The sequence below is a fragment of the Orbicella franksi genome, chromosome 15, assembly GCF_964199315.1.
Source record: "Orbicella franksi chromosome 15, jaOrbFran1.1, whole genome shotgun sequence".
Lineage (NCBI taxonomy): Eukaryota > Metazoa > Cnidaria > Anthozoa > Scleractinia > Merulinidae > Orbicella > Orbicella franksi.
The window spans coordinates 19,106,581-19,124,881 of record NC_138159.1 but is presented as its reverse complement, the minus strand read 5'-3'; the positions used below and the strand labels follow the sequence as shown (position 1 = coordinate 19,124,881).

The following is an 18,301-nucleotide window of genomic DNA, read 5'->3' as shown; positions in this document are numbered from 1 at the left end:
ATACTCTCCCAGGATATTTAGTGAGAAAGTAAACTTATTTCGCGAAAAATCAAGCAGTCTTGCATCAAACGATCCAGTCAGCTTTAATAATCCTTCATTCCAAGGCTTTATAAACGAGATCGCTGTATATCATACACACAACTTAGGGGCGTACCAACAATACCTTACTAAAGCAGGGACACTAGCGCTGTCATACGTCACTGTTCAAGCGATTCTATTCTTTGGCGGGAAAACAAGGGAAATGTTTACTTGTATGCATTCTGATTGAAACACTGAAGAGAAGACAGAGAAGCCGAAAGCTGGAGAACGCACTTTACATCTACATCTCTACTCAGTTAATTCGGTAAAATCCTTGAGATATCACGCCAACTTTAAAAATCTAAATAAAGATAATACACTGGGATATTAAAAACATAAAAAAATAAATATAAAAACTCTAAATAAAAATAATACAATAAAATATCCAAAAAATTTAAAAATCCAACTAAAACTAATGCCGTGGAATATTAAAAACTCACTTTGATTTAAAGCTATCTACGAACGGTGTATTCCGGCACAATATCCTCACGAAGAGAGTTCCATTCATTGATTGTTCGTGGCAAGAAAGAAAACTTAAAAATATCCTTCTTTGCTCTAGAAACTACAAACTTAAACTGAAGCGGTAAAATCCTGTTGTTGGGATGTATAAACCACCGAGCGTTCCCAAAACTGTATGGAAATGTGAACTATCATCAATCTTTGAGGCTACTATCGCGATCTCTCGCAACGTGTATTACTTGGGAGACCTAAACGCGGACTTCCTGGACCCGGATAAGCCTCTTAAGGATGGCCGAACTCTGCTGGATTTGTTGGACATTTTCGATCTCCATTGTCTTATAAACAAAGCAATTCGAAAAGCTAGAACTTCAGAAACATTGCTGGATGTTATCCTGACCAACAACAAGAAAACAGCTTTGAACTTTGATGATGTAGATACGCAAATTAGTGATCACTCTCTTGTTTATTGCATTCTCTGATCCAGAGCGCCGATTTTAAGATCGCAAAAGATTTGTTTTCGGAGTCTCAAGTCTTACAGCCAAGAAAAGATGCTGAACGATTTGCATAAAGTCCCGTTTCTTGACGTGATAGAAGTGTTTGACGATGTTGACGACAAGCTGTACGCGTTTAAACAATTGTACTCGGGCATTCTTGATGAACACGCCCCCGTAAAACAAACACACATCAGAGGAAACCAGGTGCCGTACATGACAGAAGATTGGCGCAAGGCAATTAGACATCGCAACAAGTTGTGGAAAATATTCATGCGGGATCGCACAGATTGTAATTACGAGCTGTATAAACGGTAAAGAAACAAATGCATGTCTCTCAGACGGAAAGCGATAAAAGAGCACTTCAAAAAGAAATCGGAAAGTGGGCGTGAGAATCCGCGTGAATTCTGGGATACATTTCACCCCTTCTTAAACAGTAAAACTAAACAAGCAAATGACATAGTTCTTAAGGAAAAGTTCCCATCACAAATAAGAAACAGATTGCGGAGTTGATGAACAATCACTTCGTCAAGGTGGCGGAAAATGCTGATGATGTAAAGGAAAGTGATTTTGGAGAAGACTTCGTGAATCATCCGGGTATTTTGGGAATTCGTAATGCGCAAAGACATGCACCAGAACAGTTTAGCTTTCATCACACGAACATGGTGTTGGTAGAAGAAATGCTTAAACACATGAATACGCGCAAAGCATGTGGGTACGACATGTTACCGCCCGGGCTGATTAAGGATTCTGCTTCTGCGATCGCCAAGCCGCTGACAGTGCTAGTCAACTGCTCTATTGATCAGAGTAGGTGTCCGGCATCTTGGAAGATGGGGCAGATTACACCACTATTCAAAAAGGACGATGAACACGGGCTGGACGATGAACTAAATAAAGCAAATTGCAGGCCGGTTACTGTACTTCCTACGCTAAATAATATATTTGAAAGGCTCCTGGCAGCGCAACTTGGTGATTTCTATAGCTCGATTCTATCGGACTATATCAGCTCTTATAGGAAATTTCACAGCTGTGAAACTTCCCTACTACGCATGACGGAGGAATGGAGAAGGATGAGAGATCAAGGGGACACTGTGGCAGTTGTATCTATGGACTTTTCAAAGGCGTTTGATGTAATCCAACACTCTCTTCTTCTTGCGAAGCTCAAAGCCTACGGATTGGACCAGGCAAGTTGTGCCCTGATTAAGGACTACCTTTCCTCAAGGAATCAGAGGGTCAAGATAGGGGATACTTTTTCAGAGTGGCTACATGCAAGACGAGGCGTGACTCAGGGAAGCGTCCTCGGTCCCATGTTTTTCAATATTTTCATAAATGACATTTTCCTGTTTGCGGGGATGTTAAGTTAAATGCTTATGCAGACGATCACCAAATATATTCATCGGATAGTGATCCTGTTGCGCTAGATGGGCGCATGCGTAACGCAGTCGAGACAGCAAACCGGTGGTACCGGCAAAATGGAATGTTGGTCAATGAAAGCAAACATCAGGCTTTGATCCTGGGAAAATCGGAACACACCTTCCCGTTTCCTACAAAGGACTCAATTGACACTTTAGGAATGAACATTGATATCAATTTAAATTTTCACAATTACATATCTCTTATTTGCAAAAAAGTCAACAACCAGTTTAATGTAATGCTTAGGTTCAGAAACCTTATTTCCAAAGATATTTTAGTGAAACTGTATAAGGCCTACATACTCCCTCATTTTGATTATTGCTCAACAGTTTGGCGCTTTTGCAGTGCAAACATCAGGGACAAAATAGAAGGTCTTAACAAAAGGATTCTAAGATTCATTCTAAGCGATTTTGAATCGCCTTATAATGTGCTGCTAGACAAGGTAAACTGTCTCCAACTTCATGATCAACGCATCTGTAAATTCCTTACTATTTTGTACAAAAGTCTATTTTTCACTAGCTATCCGGCCTATATGAGAAACATGTTCTCGTTCCGTTCTACTTCATACAACACGCGTGGAAACTATATACTGCAAATGCTCGAACCTAAAACTACAACTTTTGGTCTCCACTCCTTTACTTATCTGGCAACAAAAGAATGGAATTCTCTACCCAATTTTATAACGTTATGTAACTTCTCAGACTTCAAAAAGCACATCAGTAAAGCCAATTCATGAAACATGTAAATGACAATTTTATAATTAGTTAATATAAGTCAACTGTAAATATGTAAATAGCAATTTCTATTTTAATTTTTCGTTATCAAATATTTTGTTCCCAAAAATATTAGCTTCTCAAGCTACTCTGAAATTCGAGCTTAAATAAAGTTTATGTATGTATGTATGCGTGTATGTATGTATGTAAGCGTGACTCCCAGGGGTTCTTCTTTCATTATTTGGTTTTAGGTTGGCTTCTACTGAAAAATCCGTCAGATTGCTCTTTTGTTTGGATAAGTGTCATACTCTTTTTGTATCTAGCCTTTCCCAAAATGGCTCTTCGGCGTTAACTTCCTGTGGGACAGTATCCGCCGTGACAACGAAAAGCATTGTAGCATTGCTTCCAAGAAGAAAACTTGGCGGAGCACAATACCGAGCTACACAGAAAGAAACATAAAACGCTTTAAGAACGGCGCCACTTTATCTAACTTATTGTCATTGATTTCCTTTTGCGAGCCCAGTTCTCCACGTCTGATTTTAGCGCTAACGGAAAAACAGAAACCCTGCAGAATATGAAAATAGTGCTCGTTCGTCCTGCCGACCCGCTTAGAGTAGCGTGCAAGAGATCTGTAGGGAGGGAAAGGTTAACGTATACTGCTTTGAAGTGTATCTTCTCTATCTGAACACAACAAAGAGATAAAGTTATGGTTCGACCTGGGCTCGTGTTAACAGGAAGCTGAAACGTAATCATGTATCGAATGACCACGTAACTTATCACGTATTTCGTTTTCATGGCTCCAAAACAAGTTTTTTCAATTTATAACGCAGTCACAAAAGAACAGAGTTAAATACGATGAAACCTTATTAAACAAGCTTATTCGGCCCATTCTACTGGAGAATCTATGAACCTCTCTTTACGATCTCTAACAATTTTTTTTCACATAATAAACTAAAAAGTAAACTCAAAGCAAAGAGAGACTTTCCTGAACTCACACTTTGTTTATTTACATTATCAAGGTAAATGAAGATTTTACAATTATTTCATATCAAAAGCTATTCATTGCTCCTCATCATTGCTAACAGCTCTTTCTACAAAACGTTTCATCATTAAAGCAGTTAACTTTAAAGTCCCAATAAACTAAAGCTAAAAATACAAACTTTAAAAACATGTATTTTAACCTACAGATACAGTCGAACTCCGTTTTCTCAAACACCGTCAGGACCACACTGAGTGTTCCTATAATTCAGGTGTCTGTCTTAAACTGGTCAAGTTAAGAAAAAATGTTGGAGCTAGGAACTAAAATCAATTTCCATAAGGCTCAAGGTGTCCGTATTTTAAAGCGGTCATTCGTAAAGTGGGGTTTAACTGTAGCACTGCAGCTAACAAATACTGCTATTGAGTATAAGGAAAATACAAACGTCAAGGCAATTAGTAACTGGGTAAGTTCATTGAAGCAATGTTCATTGTACTACATATTTTTCAGTACATAACTGACTGTCAATAACCTGCTAATTATAAAAACAACATAAAGATAATTAAATGTCAACGAGTATAGTAAATTTGAGAAACAAAATGTTTCTTCTTTAAATTAAGAAAAGGCAAATCCTCTAAACAGCCTTTTCTCCTATAGGGGACGTTCTTATTACAACAATTAATCCATAAAGTGGTTTTATTACTTTCTTATTTTGCTAGTCACTCTATTATATAATATAACCACTGGTAAAGTAAACAAAAAAAAAAAACGTTTTTTCTTGTCCTTCAAAATAATTCATACAATACAACTTAAGAGATGTACGTATTATTCCCATCCAACTGCAAGCCACACAAATTTGTTTTTGTCACCCGCCCACCCGTCCCACCTAACCCCAAAACAATTATAGAACAGTTCAACCGATACAGAGCCACACCACAAGAAATTGGGTGAACACTGCATCTCTAACGTTTTACCACAGAAAATAATTCCACATATTAAAAAAACTGCAAACTAAAATAAATTTTGAATTTTGAATTTTGAATTAATGTCCTAGAGTTTCTCTTTTTTTATAAAGTACATTGCTCACTCCAGTATCTGGATGCGATTGTTATTCTCATCACTCACAACAATTCGGCCATTACTGAGAACTGCTACAGACCGTGGGCTATTGAATTCTCCTAAATTACTGCCCTCTGTTCCAAACTTGCCAACAAACTTTCCACTGAGTTCAAATACTTGTATTCTATTATTACCTGAATCACAGACCATCAGGTGTCCTGACTTGTTCACTGACAAACAACAAGGATACTTAAACTCGCCGTCCCCTCCACCCTCCTTTCCAAACTTGTACTGAAAGTCTCCATTACAATTAAAAACCTTTATACAGTGTTCACAGTAGTCTGACACTATGAGATATCTATCACACTGAACACAGTGGATAGGAAAAGTAAAAGAGCCCTGCTCACCTATCTTCATTAGAAACTTGCCATCAGGAGAAAAGATCTTAATCATGTTGTTAGCTGCATCAGCAACAATGATGTTTCCATTACTGTCTACAGATAAACCACAAGGATAAGAGAGCTGACTATCAAGGCTTCCTTCCCCACCAAACATACCCACGTACTCACCCTCCCCACTGAAAATCTGGATCCTATGGTTATCCCAGTCTGCTACGAAAACATTTCCATTTGTATGAAACGTTATTCCCATAGGATACTTAAATTCGCCCGCTTTGTTACCTACCCGACCAAAAGATCTTAAGTATTTTCCATCACTCTTGAAGATTTGAACTCTGTGGTTCCCAAAATCAGTTACAGCTATCTCGTCCCTGGCATTCACTGCCACCCCCCAGGGATAGATAAACATTCCAACAGACGAACCTGTTATTCCAAAAGAAAAAGCAGGTCTTAACTGAAATAATTTCACATCAATGGAAAAAGGACTATTAAGAACATGTCCTCCGTTTACCTTTACTGTCACTTTGTATTTGCCTTGATCTTTGGGTGAATAGCTGATTTTGTAGCTTCCATCCTTATTGTCATTTATTCGCACTTCCGTCGCACATTCTCGTCCTTGTTCGTCCCTCATCTCTACCGTTACACGGTCATGTTGATTGTAACACTGCTCTCCCTCTGCGTTTCTAGTGGTCAGAACAAACTGTGCTTCAACTCCAACAGTTCCTTCTTGGAGTCCTTTGCCCTCAGCGACAGATTGACTAGCTTCAGTTTGCTGCAGTATTTTTAGTGTTCCAATTTCTTCGGTGTTGACAGTCTTCAACATCTTTACATTTGGCACGAAAACTAAAATCGGAAGATCTTTCAGGTCACGCTCAGTTGGCTTAGTAGTTTGATCAACTCCCCCCAAGATTGTTTGTAATGACTTTTTCACTTGAACGACTTCAGCGTTTGCACTTCGTGTCAAAACTTTATCAGCTTTATCCAACGTTGATTTGATCACCTCTATTTGATTCTCGATCTCGGTCTTCTGGGTTGTTAGACTTTCCAGTGATTTCTCTGTTTGGTCTTCCACCGCTGCAAAAATAGTCTGTTTCTTCGCTTTAATATTGGCAATTAAATTGTCAACAGTCCACTGAACGTCCCTCTTCACCTCTTCGCCTCGTTGTATGATCTTCGCGTAGTCTTCATCAAGTTTACTAACAGCAGTCAGCTTTGCTTGTAAATTACGCTTCTGTGTTTCAATCATTGATTTCATTTCAATCTTTTGTCTTTCAGCTTCGTCTTCTATGTGCTCCAAAGAATGACCAGGATGATCCATCAAAACACAAGATTGGCAAACGGCCTCTTCACAGTTCTTACAAAAGTACTTTAGCTCTTCTTTCTCGTGCCGTTGCTTTGCACAGAACACAGGTCGTTTGAGCACATCCTCATAGTCCTTGTCTTGAAAGTCTTTCAGCGCCAGAACACGGTGATCTTTACTTTTTCGCATGATGTTGTGTCCAGTTACACACTCTTGACAATAAAATATGCAACAATGGAAACAGTAAGAAGTCTCGGAGCTTTTCTTCTCGCAGTTCCCACATCTCACTTGACTACTTCTGCACTCTTTTATTGCCAGCACATCAATCAAGCCATTCAGATAAAAACTGGTTGGAAGATCTGTCAGATCGCCACTTTCAGGTACTCTGCTAACGGCTTGACAATTTGGACATCTGATGGTGTCGCAGCCATGACTCGCCTTATGCCATTGTTTCAAGCAGTGCAGACAGAAACTGTGTAAGCATGGCAGATGTTTTGGATCGGTAAATATGTCGGAACACACCGAGCAAGACACTTCTTCACGGAGATTATGAAGCAACGTTTTGATATCCATGTCGTGTTCAGAAACAAGCGAGTAAAGCAAGGTTTCCGCGGAACTCAACTCGAAACAATGAAGCCTTGTGACTTTCTTTTTTTAGCTCTTCTTAGAATCGTGGCTGTTTATTATGCTAATTTTTTCCCTTGTTCAAACCAATCATTGAACGTTGCTTTAAAGAGCCTTTGTCATTTTGTCTTGCATACTGATTCCTAAGATTGTGACCCCGAGGCACTCCGTTTAAGCTCGTTGATCAGGTGTCACTAAAACATTAATCAGAACAAAAGAGTACTGCCTTAAGGTCTGTATTTCAATTCCTTTCTGTCTGAATAGACTTCATTTGTTTTGTTCACGCGCAAACGATGGACAGCTCATTTTGTTAGGGTCTGTTGGTCAGACAGAACTTCAAGCAATGGTTTGAACTTACAATCTCTACGGACTCGCGAAGACTCGCGATTATCTGCGAGTCACGCGTCCCTCGTGAGCTGGTTCGCACGCCGCGGGTCGATCTCTCACGAGAGGAAAAATGCTTCTTGGCAGTCTGTTATGATCAAAACAACTTATGTCATTATGGACTGTAATTTTCATATGGCAATGGCATGTTATCCATCCTCTAAAATCTTTCCGTTTTATCTCTGCCTGTGATGAAAGCCTCATTTCTCCTTACCATCTTATGGCAAATGTAAGAAGACACGTTATGGGAATACAAGACTCAATCATCACAGTTAAAAGCGTTTGACTAAAACCCAGATTCTCTCAAAATTATTTAAAGAAATATCGTGACTCATTAAGAAGAAATTTGATATCGATCTTTTTCTTTGGACGGTAAAAATCAGTAGCAAGTTTGAATTAAGAGCTGTTGTGATTTGTAACAGCTGACCACACTGAAATAGTGAGCTATTTTCAGTTAATAATGGAGTGATGTCACACTTTAGCCAAACTGACCAACACTGCTGGAACTCATCCTGACTTGCGTGGTATAAAGCAGTCCAGAGTATTGCGGCTTCCCCCGGATTGGATGCTGGTCCAACACAGGTTACTTTCCTCCCAACATTTTCTTAGTTTGTCCCAACAGTTTGGTGCATGGTGGTACACTCCTGTGTGACGAGAGGCACTACAACAGTAAAATGTCGGGGGGGGGAGCTTCCCCATCAATTCTCCACACTGTCATTGCCCACTGCTTATACCCGGACTGCTTAATCTGGAGTTTGGCTCGCTTTCCGCGTGGTGGATCGGAGGGGACTCTCATGTGAAATAGTCGGGGATGGATGCTCGTCGGCTTGCTAAGGGACGTAAATCCATGCTTCTGGTCTCAATAAGGGACAAAACCTCACTATTTTTAGCCGCTAGCCGTCAAATATACTTCTGTGTCTTGCCTTGTGGCTTGTTATTTATAGGTTACCTTAGTAGTAAGCTATACTCGTCTACAATTCTTACAACGATACACGTTTCCATCCCGGAAACGCAAGTAAACAGAAGAACGAGAGAAATCAAACCAAGGCTCATGTTATGCTCATCGATAAGGTCTCCATTCGTTAATTAACAGTTTGTTAGTTTCTCCGTTTTCATTATCTGCATAGCAAGCGCTTGAGGAATAATATGGCGCGAGTTTGAGCGATGTTCGGGGAAGGAAATGAATTTCCCTGTCCCTCTCTTGCAGGCGCTCTTTCCTTTTCCTCGCTTGTAGTAACCCGCGAGCGTGTTCTCGCTTTGGTGCACTCCTTCCGGTCATTACTCGAGTTCATGAGCCGAAAATAAAAACCATGTTTGTAAGATCTATGAGCGAAGTTGTAAAGGAACAAATACAACAAAGATTATTGTTTGCTCAGTACAAAGGAAACATTGCTTTCGTTCTGTTGTTATTAGTTTATGGATTTCACCTTTGGCTCGCAAATTTCTCTTAAAAGTAAACAAAACAATTCGCTCCTCGAGCAACAGTGATAACTGAAGGCATATTACAGTTTCACTTAACTTACACTTTATTTCAGTTTCTCACATCGTGAAAGTAAATGAATATTTTACAATTATTTTATGTCCAAAGCTATTCACCATTGTTCATCATTGCTAACAGCTCTTTCCATAAAACGTTTTACCATTAAAGCAGCTAACTCTAAAGTTCCAATAAACCAAAGCTAGAGATGTAAACTTTAAAAATATATATTAACCTACAGATAAAGTCGAACCCCGTTTTCTCAGACACCGTCGGGAGCACGCTAAGTGTTGATATAATCCAGGCGTCTCTCTTAAGCTGGTCAAGTTAACAGAAGATGTTGGAGCTAAGAGCTAAAATCAATTTCCTTCATCTCCAGGTGTCCGTATTAAGCAGTCTTTCGTAAAGCGTGGTTTAACTGTAGCACTGTAGCTAACAAATACTGTTATTGAGTATAAGGAAAATACAAACTTCAAGGCAAATAGTAACTCAGTAAGTTCATTGAAGTAATTTTCATTATACTACATATTTTCCAGTACATGACTGACCGTCAATAACCTGCTAATCCCTAAAACAAACTTGCTATAAAAACATCATAAAGATAATTAAATGTCAGAATATAGGAATCATTTTAGAAACGATATGTTTCTTTAAATTAAGAATTAAGCAATTAATTAAAAAAGTGGTTTTATTACTTTCTTATTTTGAATTGCTAGTGACTCTACTAATTAATGTACGCAGTTGTAGAGCAAACAAATAAACGGTTTCTTTTCCTAAAAAATAATTCAGACAATACAACTTAATAGATGTAGTTATTCATCCCATCCATCTGCAAGAGACGCATTTGTTTTTGTCACCCACCCACCCGTTCCACCCGTTAAAATGAATTTTTAATCAAACAACGGGGCTAAGTTAACTCTCCGTCCCCTCCACCCTGCTTTCCAAACTTGTACCGAAAGTTTCCATTCCTGTCGTAAACTTCAAGACAATGTTCGTCTCGGTCTGACACTATGAGATATCTATCACACTGAACACAGTGGATAGGAAAAGTAAAAGAACCCTGCCCACCTATCTTCGTTAGAAACTTGCCATCAGGAGAAAAGATCTTAATCAGTTTGTTGCCTGTATCAGCAACAATGATATTACCATCTCTGTCTACAGATAAACCTCAAGGATCCGAAAGCTGACTATCAAGGCTTCCTTTTCCACCAAACATACCCACGTATTCACCCTTCCCACTGAAAATCTGGATCCTATGGTTACTCTGGTCTACTACGAAAATATTTCCATTTTTATGAAAAGTTATTCCCGCTGGATCCTTAAATTCGCCCACTTTCTTACCTTCCCGAAAAAAAGATCTTAAGTATTTCCCATCACTATCAAAGGCTTGAACTCTGGTTCAAACTATCAGTTACAGCTATCTCGTCCCTGGCATTCACTGCCACCCCCCAGGGATGCTTAAACATTCCGACAGACGAACCTTCTTTTCCAAAAGAAAAAGCAAGTCTTGAATGAGATAATTTCACATCAATAGAAAAAGGACTATCAAGAACGTGTTTCCCGTTTACCTTCACGGTCACTCTGTATCTGCCTTGATCTTTGGGTGAATAGGTGATTTTGTAGCTTCCATCCTTATTAACCGCGCGGCCATGGGCCGAGCGCGGTTCATGGTTTACCCGTGGTTTATTTTTTAACCGCGCAGCCATGGGCCGAGCGCAGTTCATGTTCTACCCGTGCTGTCGTCTCGCTAAGGGCCGGCTGTAAATCAATGATTCTGGTCTTACTTATAGAGTGTTCAGGACTAAAACGCTACTAGTTTTAGCTGTCTAAGTGTACATTTGAAGACCCTGAAGACGTTAACGCTGTCATTTTCGTTTTAATTGGTATTTTGTCGGGATTGAAAATAGAGCTGGAGTTACGCCCAGAGTGGTCTCCTCTAGAACTTTTATTCAAATTTTTCGACGAGCATCCCCGACATTTTTGTATGGGACTCCCGTAACCCCCCTGGCCGTCTGCTGCCTCATGCTTATATACATGAGACGTGTAGTTATTCTATTGGTGGAAAGAAAAGCGTTTTTTAGTCTGACAAGGATCTTGTGTACCGGTCAACTTATCAGCAGTGAAGAATTTTTAATTAAAGATTGAGGAAGGAACAAATGTTTTCAATGTAGTGTTTCTCATTGCCTCCTACTAGCAATTATCTAGATACGTTCAACCTTTTTTCTGTCTTGTTGCTATGAGGAGAAGACAGATACCCTCCCATGACAATTAGTAAGAACGTTAACTCATGTCACGTAAAATTAAGCAGCCTCGCATCAAACGATCCGGTTAGCTTTATTAATCCTTCATTCGAAGGCGTTCAAACGAGAGCGCTGTATATCATACACACACCTTAGGGGCGTCCCAACAATACCTTACTAAAGCAGGGACACTAGCGCCGTCATACGTCACTGTTCAAGCGATTCTATTTTTTCGCGGGAAAGCAAGGGAAATGTCAACCTGTATACATTCTGATTGAAACACTGAAGACAAGACAAAAAAACCGAAACAGACATAGCTCCTCGTACGGTTCTGATCAGATGAAACGATATTCATTCTTTAATCAGCAATTCAGCCTTGACAGAAATCGAAAACTTTTTAGAAGACGAAAGTTCTTATACATGACAAAAGAAGACCACGTCGCTTTAACAACACAAACACAATTTAACACACGTCGCTTTAACAGATAGATAGTTGGTGCCAATTTCTTCCCTTGCAGCCAGAGGCTGAATTGCGGAGGAACCAGAGAGGTGAGATCGGACGTCAGTATATGAAGGCGCACTTTGCAGCCACTTCAGTCCATGTATGATCTCACCTTACCCACCCCAGACCAATGACCGGCACAAGTCAGATAGACCATGACACCGGGTTCTACGTCCCCTACTCTTTTCGAACAGTGTCATGCGTTCTTTAACGTCCCACAAGAACCAGATCAGTGGAGTGCTGTGAGACGGGGCCTACGGTTTATCATCCTTATCCGAGAAGACTTGAATGTCTAACCATTTGTAGATGTAATTACAAAGGCAGCACATTCTCCTCAGTTATTTTAAGACCCTGAGTGTTGGTCCGGTCTGGGGTTCGAACCTTCGACCTCCCGCACAGCAGTCCGGCGCTCTCCCAATTGAGCTAACCAGGCGGCGGTAACAATACAATATTCAGAACCAATTATCAGCAAGCTAGCATTTATAAACTGTATTGTGTTATTCCTCATTGTTCTTACCTGCTACGCTTTTATCTTCCACAGTGAATCAGAGTAGCTTTCGAGAGATGGAACGTGTACTGTGTGGAAGACTCCATGTGTGACTTTCAATCTTTACACGAAGACCAAAACCCTTCTAGCACAAAGAAAAGCGGCGGATTATACTCGAGATTTACTTCTTCAGACCATACACGCAGTTAATAATCATTATCTGCATAGCACGCGTTTGAGGAATAATATGGGGCGAGTGTGAGGGGTGTTCGGGGAAGGAATTGAATTGCCTTCGGCTTGCAGCGCTCTTTTCGTTTCCTGGCGTGTGGCGACCCGTGCGCGTGTTCTCGCTTTTGTGCGTCGCTTCCTGTTATTACTCGAGTTCATGGGCCCGAAATGAAAACCATGTTTGTAAGATTCATAAGCGAAGTTGTAAAAGAGCAACTTTGTTTGAATAATTGTTTGCTCAGTACCTAAGCAATAGAACACTTTTTCCGTGTTTACATAGCCTCATCTTAACACGAGGAGGGTTCGGAGAATTCGAGACAGTTATGCAAGCCCTCGACTACGTCTCGGGTTTGCGTAACTTTCGAGAATTCTCTCACCCCCCGAGTGTTTAGATGAGGCTATGTAAACACGGAAAAAGCGTTCTTTCGCTTTATAAAAGAATTCTCAAAAATAGCGCGAATCTAAAACGTCACAACCCAGTTTACATACTCTCATCTAAACACACCTATCGACCAATAAGAGCGCGCGTAGTATCTCAGTTATTTTATAACGAGGAAATATTGTTCTCGTTCTGTTGTTACAGGTTCTCACCTTTGGCTCGCTAACTTTTCTCAAACGTAAACCAAACAATTCGCTTCTCAAGAAACAGTTAAAACTGGATGCATATTACAACTTCACTTAACTTACACTTTATTTCAGTTTCTCACATCGAGTAAATGATGATTTAACAATAATATCATACAAAAAGCTGTTCACTACTGTTCATCATTGCTAACAGCTCTTTCTACAAAACGTATCTTCATTAAAGCAGCTAACCTTAAAGTTCCAATAAGCTAAAGCTAAAAATACAAACTTTAAAAATATATATATTAACCTACAGATACAGTCGAACCCCGTTTTCTCAAACACCGTCAGAAGTACACTAAGTGTTGCTATAATCCAGGTGTCAGTCTTAAGCTGGTCAAGCTAACAGAAAATCTTGGAGCTAGGAACTAAAATCAATTTCCATAAGGCTCAAGGTGTCCGTATTTTAAAGCGGTCATTCGTAAAGTGGGGTTTAACTGTAGCACTGTAGCTAACAAATACTGCTATTGAGTATAAGGAAAATACAAACGTCAAGGCAATTAGTAACTCGGTAAGTTCATTGAAGCAATGTTCATTGTACTACATATTTTCCAGTACATACCTGACTGTCAATAACCTGCTAATCCCTAAAACAAACTTGCTATAAAAACATCATAAAGATAATTAAATGTCAGAGAGTATAGTAATCATTTGAGAAACAAAATGTTTCTTCTTTAAATTAATAAAAGGCAAATCCTCTAAACAGCCTTTTCTCCTATAGTGGAGGTTCTTATTACAACAATTAATCCATAAAGTGGTTTTATAACTTTCTTATTTTGCTAGTCACTCTATTATATAATATAACCACTGGTAAAGTAAACAAAAAAAAAAAACGTTTTTTCTTGTCCTTCAAAATAATTCATACAATACAACTTAAGAGATGTACGTATTATTCCCATCCAACTGCAAGCCACACAAATTTGTTTTTGTCACCCACCCACCCGTCCCACCTAACCCCAAAACAATTATAGAACAGTTCAACCGATACAGAGCCACACCACAAGCAATTGGGTGAACACTGCATCTCTAACGTTTTATCACAGAAAATAATTCCACATATTAAACAAACTGGAAACTAAAATAAATTTTGAATTTTGAATTTTGAATTAATGTCCTGGAGTTTCTCTTTTTTCATAAAGTACAGTGCTCACTCCAGTATCTGGATGCGATGGTTATTCTTGTCAGACACAACAATTCGGCCATTACTGAGAACTGCTACAGACACTGGACAAATGAATTCTCCTAAATTACTGCCCTTTGTTCCAAACTTGCCAACAAACTTTCCACTGAGTTCAAATACTTGTATTCTATTATTACCAAAGTCACAGACCATCAGGTGTCCTGACTTGTTCACCGACAAACAACGGGGATTCTTAAACTCCCCGTCCCCTCCACCCTCCTTTCCAAACTTGTACTGGAAGTTCCCATTACAATTAAAGACCATTATACAGTGTTCATTGTAGTCTGACACTATGAGATATCTATCACACTGAACACAGTGGAAAGGCAAAGTAAAAGAGCCCTGCCCACCTATCTTCCTTAGAAACTTGCCATCAGGAGAAAAGATCTTAATCATGCTGTTAGCTGCATCAGCAACAATGATGTTTCCATTACTGTCTACAGATAAACCCCGAGGATTACAGAGCTGACTATCAAGGCTTCCTTCCCCACCAAACATACCCACGTACTCACCCTCCCCACTGAAAATCTGGATCCTATGGTTATCTCTGTCTGCTACGAAAACATTTCCATTTGTATGAAACGTTATTCCCAAAGGATACTTAAATTCGCCCGCTTTGTTACCTTCCCGACCAAAAGATCTTAAGTATTTTCCATCACTCTTGAAGATTTGAACTCTGTGGTTCAACCAATCAGTTACAGCTATCTCGTCCCTGGCATTCACTGCCACCCCCCAGGGATACTTAAACATTCCGACAGACGAACCTGCTATTCCAAAAGAAAAAGCAGGTCTTAACTGAAATAATTTCACATCAATGGAAAAAGGACTATCAAGAACATGTCCTCCGTTTACCTTTACTGTCACTTTGTATTTGTCTTGATCTTTGGGTGAATAGCTGATTTTGTAGCTTCCATCCTTATTGTCATTTATTCGCACTTCCGTCGCACATTCTCGTCCTTGTTCGTCCCTGATCTCTACCGTTACACGGTCATGTTGATTGTAACACTGCTCTCCCTCTGCGTTTCTAGTGGTCAGAACAAACTGTGCTTCAACTCCAACAGTTCCTTCTTGGAGTCCTTTGCCCTCAGCGACAGATTGACTAGCTTCAGTTTGCTGCAGTATTTTTAGTGTTCCAATTTCTTCGGTGTTGACAGTCTTCAACATCTTTACATTTGGCACGAAAACTAAAATCGGAAGATCTTTCAGGTCACGCTCAGTTGGCTTAGTAGTTTGATCAACTCCCCCCAAGATTGTTTGTAATGACTTTTTCACTTGAACGACTTCAGCGTTTGCACTTCGTGTCAAAACTTTATCAGCTTTATCCAACGTTGATTTGATCACCTCTATTTGATTCTCGATCTCGGTCTTCTGGGTTGTTAGACTTTCCAGTGATTTCTCTGTTTGGTCTTCCACCGCTGCAAAAATAGTCTGTTTCTTCGCTTTAATATTGGCAATTAAATTGTCAACAGTCCACTGAACGTCCCTCTTCACCTCTTCGCCTCGTTGTATGATCTTCGCGTAGTCTTCATCAAGTTTACTAACAGCAGTCAGCTTTGCTTGTAAATTACGCTTCTGTGTTTCAATCATTGATTTCATTTCAATCTTTTGTCTTTCAGCTTCGTCTTCTATGTGCTCCAAAGAATGACCAGGATGATCCATCAAAACACAAGATTGGCAAACGGCCTCTTCACAGTTCTTACAAAAGTACTTTAGCTCTTCTTTCTCGTGCCGTTGCTTTGCACAGAACACAGGTCGTTTGAGCACATCCTCATAGTCCTTGTCTTGAAAGTCTTTCAGCGCCAGAACACGGTGATCTTTATTGCTTCGCATGATGTTGTGTGCAGTGACGCACTTTTGACAGTGAAATATGCAACACTGGAAACAATAAGAAGTCTCGGAGCTTTTCTTCTCACAGTTTCCACATCTTACTTGACTACTTCTACACTCTTTTATTGCCAACACATCAATCAAGCCATTCAGATAAAAACTGGTTGGAAGATCTTTCAGATCGCCACTTTCAGGTACTCTGCTAACGGCTTGACAATTTGGGCATCTGATGGTGTCGCAGCCATGGCTCGTCCTATGCCATTGTTTCAAGCACTGCAGACAGAAACTGTGTAAGCATGGCAGATGTTTTGGATCGGTAAATATGTCGGAACACACCGAGCAAGACACTTCTTCACGGAGATTATGAAGCAACGTTTTGATATCCATGTCGTGTTCAGAAACAATCGAGTAAAGCAAGGTTTCCGCGGAACTCAACTCGAAACAATGAAGCCTTGTGACTTTCTTTTTTTAGCTCTTCTTAGAATCGTGGCTGTTTATTATGCTAATCTTTTCCCTTGTTCAAACCAATCATTGAACGTTGCTTTAAAGAGCCTTTGTCATTTTGTCTTGCATACTGAATCCTAAGATTGTGACCCCGAGGCACTCCGTTTAAGCTCGTTGATCAGGTGTCACTAAAACATTAATCAGAACAAAAGAGTACTGCCTTAAGGTCTGTATTTCAATTCCTTTCTGTCTGAATAGACTTCATTTGTTTTGTTCACGCGCAAACGATGGACAGCTCATTTTGTTAGGGTCTGTTGGTCAGACAGAACTTCAAGCAATGGTTTGAACTTACAATCTCTACGGACTCGCGAAGACTCGCGATTATCTGCGAGTCACGCGTTCCTCGTGAGCTGGTTCGCACGCCGCGCGTCGATCTCTCACGAGAGGAAAAATGCTTCTTGGCGGTCTGTTATGATCAAAACAACTGATGTCATTATGGACTGTAATTTTCATATGGCAATGGCATGTTATCCATCCTCTAAAATCTTTCCGTTTTATCTCTGCCTGTGATGAAAGCCTCATTTCTCCTTACCATCTTATGGCAAATGTAAGAAGACACGTTATGGGAATACAAGACTCAATCATCACAGTTAAAAGCGTTTGACTAAAACCCAGATTCTCTCAAAATTATTTAAAGAAATATCGTGACTCATTAAGAAGAAATTTGATATCGATCTTTTTCTTTGGACGGTAAAAATCAGTAGCAAGTTTGAATTAAGAGCTGTTGTGATTTGTAACAGCTGACCACACTGAAATAGTGAGCTATTTTCAGTTAATAATGGAGTGATGTCACACTTTAGCCAAACTGACCAACACTGCTGGAACTTATCCTGACTTGCGTGGTATAAAGCAGTCAAGAGTATTGCGGCTTCCCCCGGATTGGATGCTAGTCCAACACAGGTTACTTTCCTCCCAACATTTTCTTAGTTTGTCCCAACAGTTTGGTGCATGGTGATACACTCCTGTGTGACGAGAGGCACTACAACAGTAAAATGTCGGGGGGGGGGGGAGCTTCCCCATCAATTGTCCACACAGTCACTGCCCACTCCTTATACCCTGACTACTTAATCTGGAGTTTGGCTCGCTTTCCGCGTGGTGAATCGGAGGGGGCTCTCATGTCAAATAGTCGGGGATGGATGCTCGTCGGCTTGCTAAGGGGCGTAAATCCATACTTCTGGTCTCACTAAGGGACAAAACCTCACTATTTTTAGCCGCTAGCCGTCAAATATACTTTTTGTGTCTTGCCTTGTGGCTTGTTATTTATAGGTTACTTTAGTAGTAAGCTATACTCGTCTACAATTCTTACAACGATACACGTTTCCATCCCGGAAAGGCAA

At 40.0% G+C, this 18,301-nt stretch overlaps 2 protein-coding genes across 2 annotated transcripts; both read right to left on the bottom strand.

Annotated features, from left to right (window-relative positions):
* Positions 1-5,026: 5,026 nt before the first annotated feature.
* On the bottom strand, positions 5,027-7,490 carry LOC145469846 (E3 ubiquitin-protein ligase TRIM45-like). Its single transcript, XM_081453652.1, has one exon. The coding sequence runs from the start codon at positions 7,458-7,460 to the stop codon at positions 5,214-5,216; it is 2,247 nt and encodes a 748-aa protein (XP_081309778.1). The 5' UTR covers positions 7,461-7,490; the 3' UTR covers positions 5,027-5,213.
* A 6,658-nt stretch (positions 7,491-14,148) lies between these two features.
* On the bottom strand, positions 14,149-16,977 carry LOC145470195 (E3 ubiquitin-protein ligase TRIM45-like). The gene has a single exon (XM_081454027.1). The coding sequence runs from the start codon at positions 16,845-16,847 to the stop codon at positions 14,601-14,603; it is 2,247 nt and encodes a 748-aa protein (XP_081310153.1). The 5' UTR covers positions 16,848-16,977; the 3' UTR covers positions 14,149-14,600.
* Between the last annotated feature and the right edge of the window lie 1,324 nt (positions 16,978-18,301).

Excerpts from the sequence above, each read along its gene's own strand:
- LOC145470195 (XM_081454027.1), bottom strand. The coding sequence starts at position 16,847 with ATGGATATCAAAACGTTGCTTCATAATCTCCGTGAAGAAGTGTCTTGC.
- LOC145469846 (XM_081453652.1), bottom strand. The coding sequence starts at position 7,460 with ATGGATATCAAAACGTTGCTTCATAATCTCCGTGAAGAAGTGTCTTGC.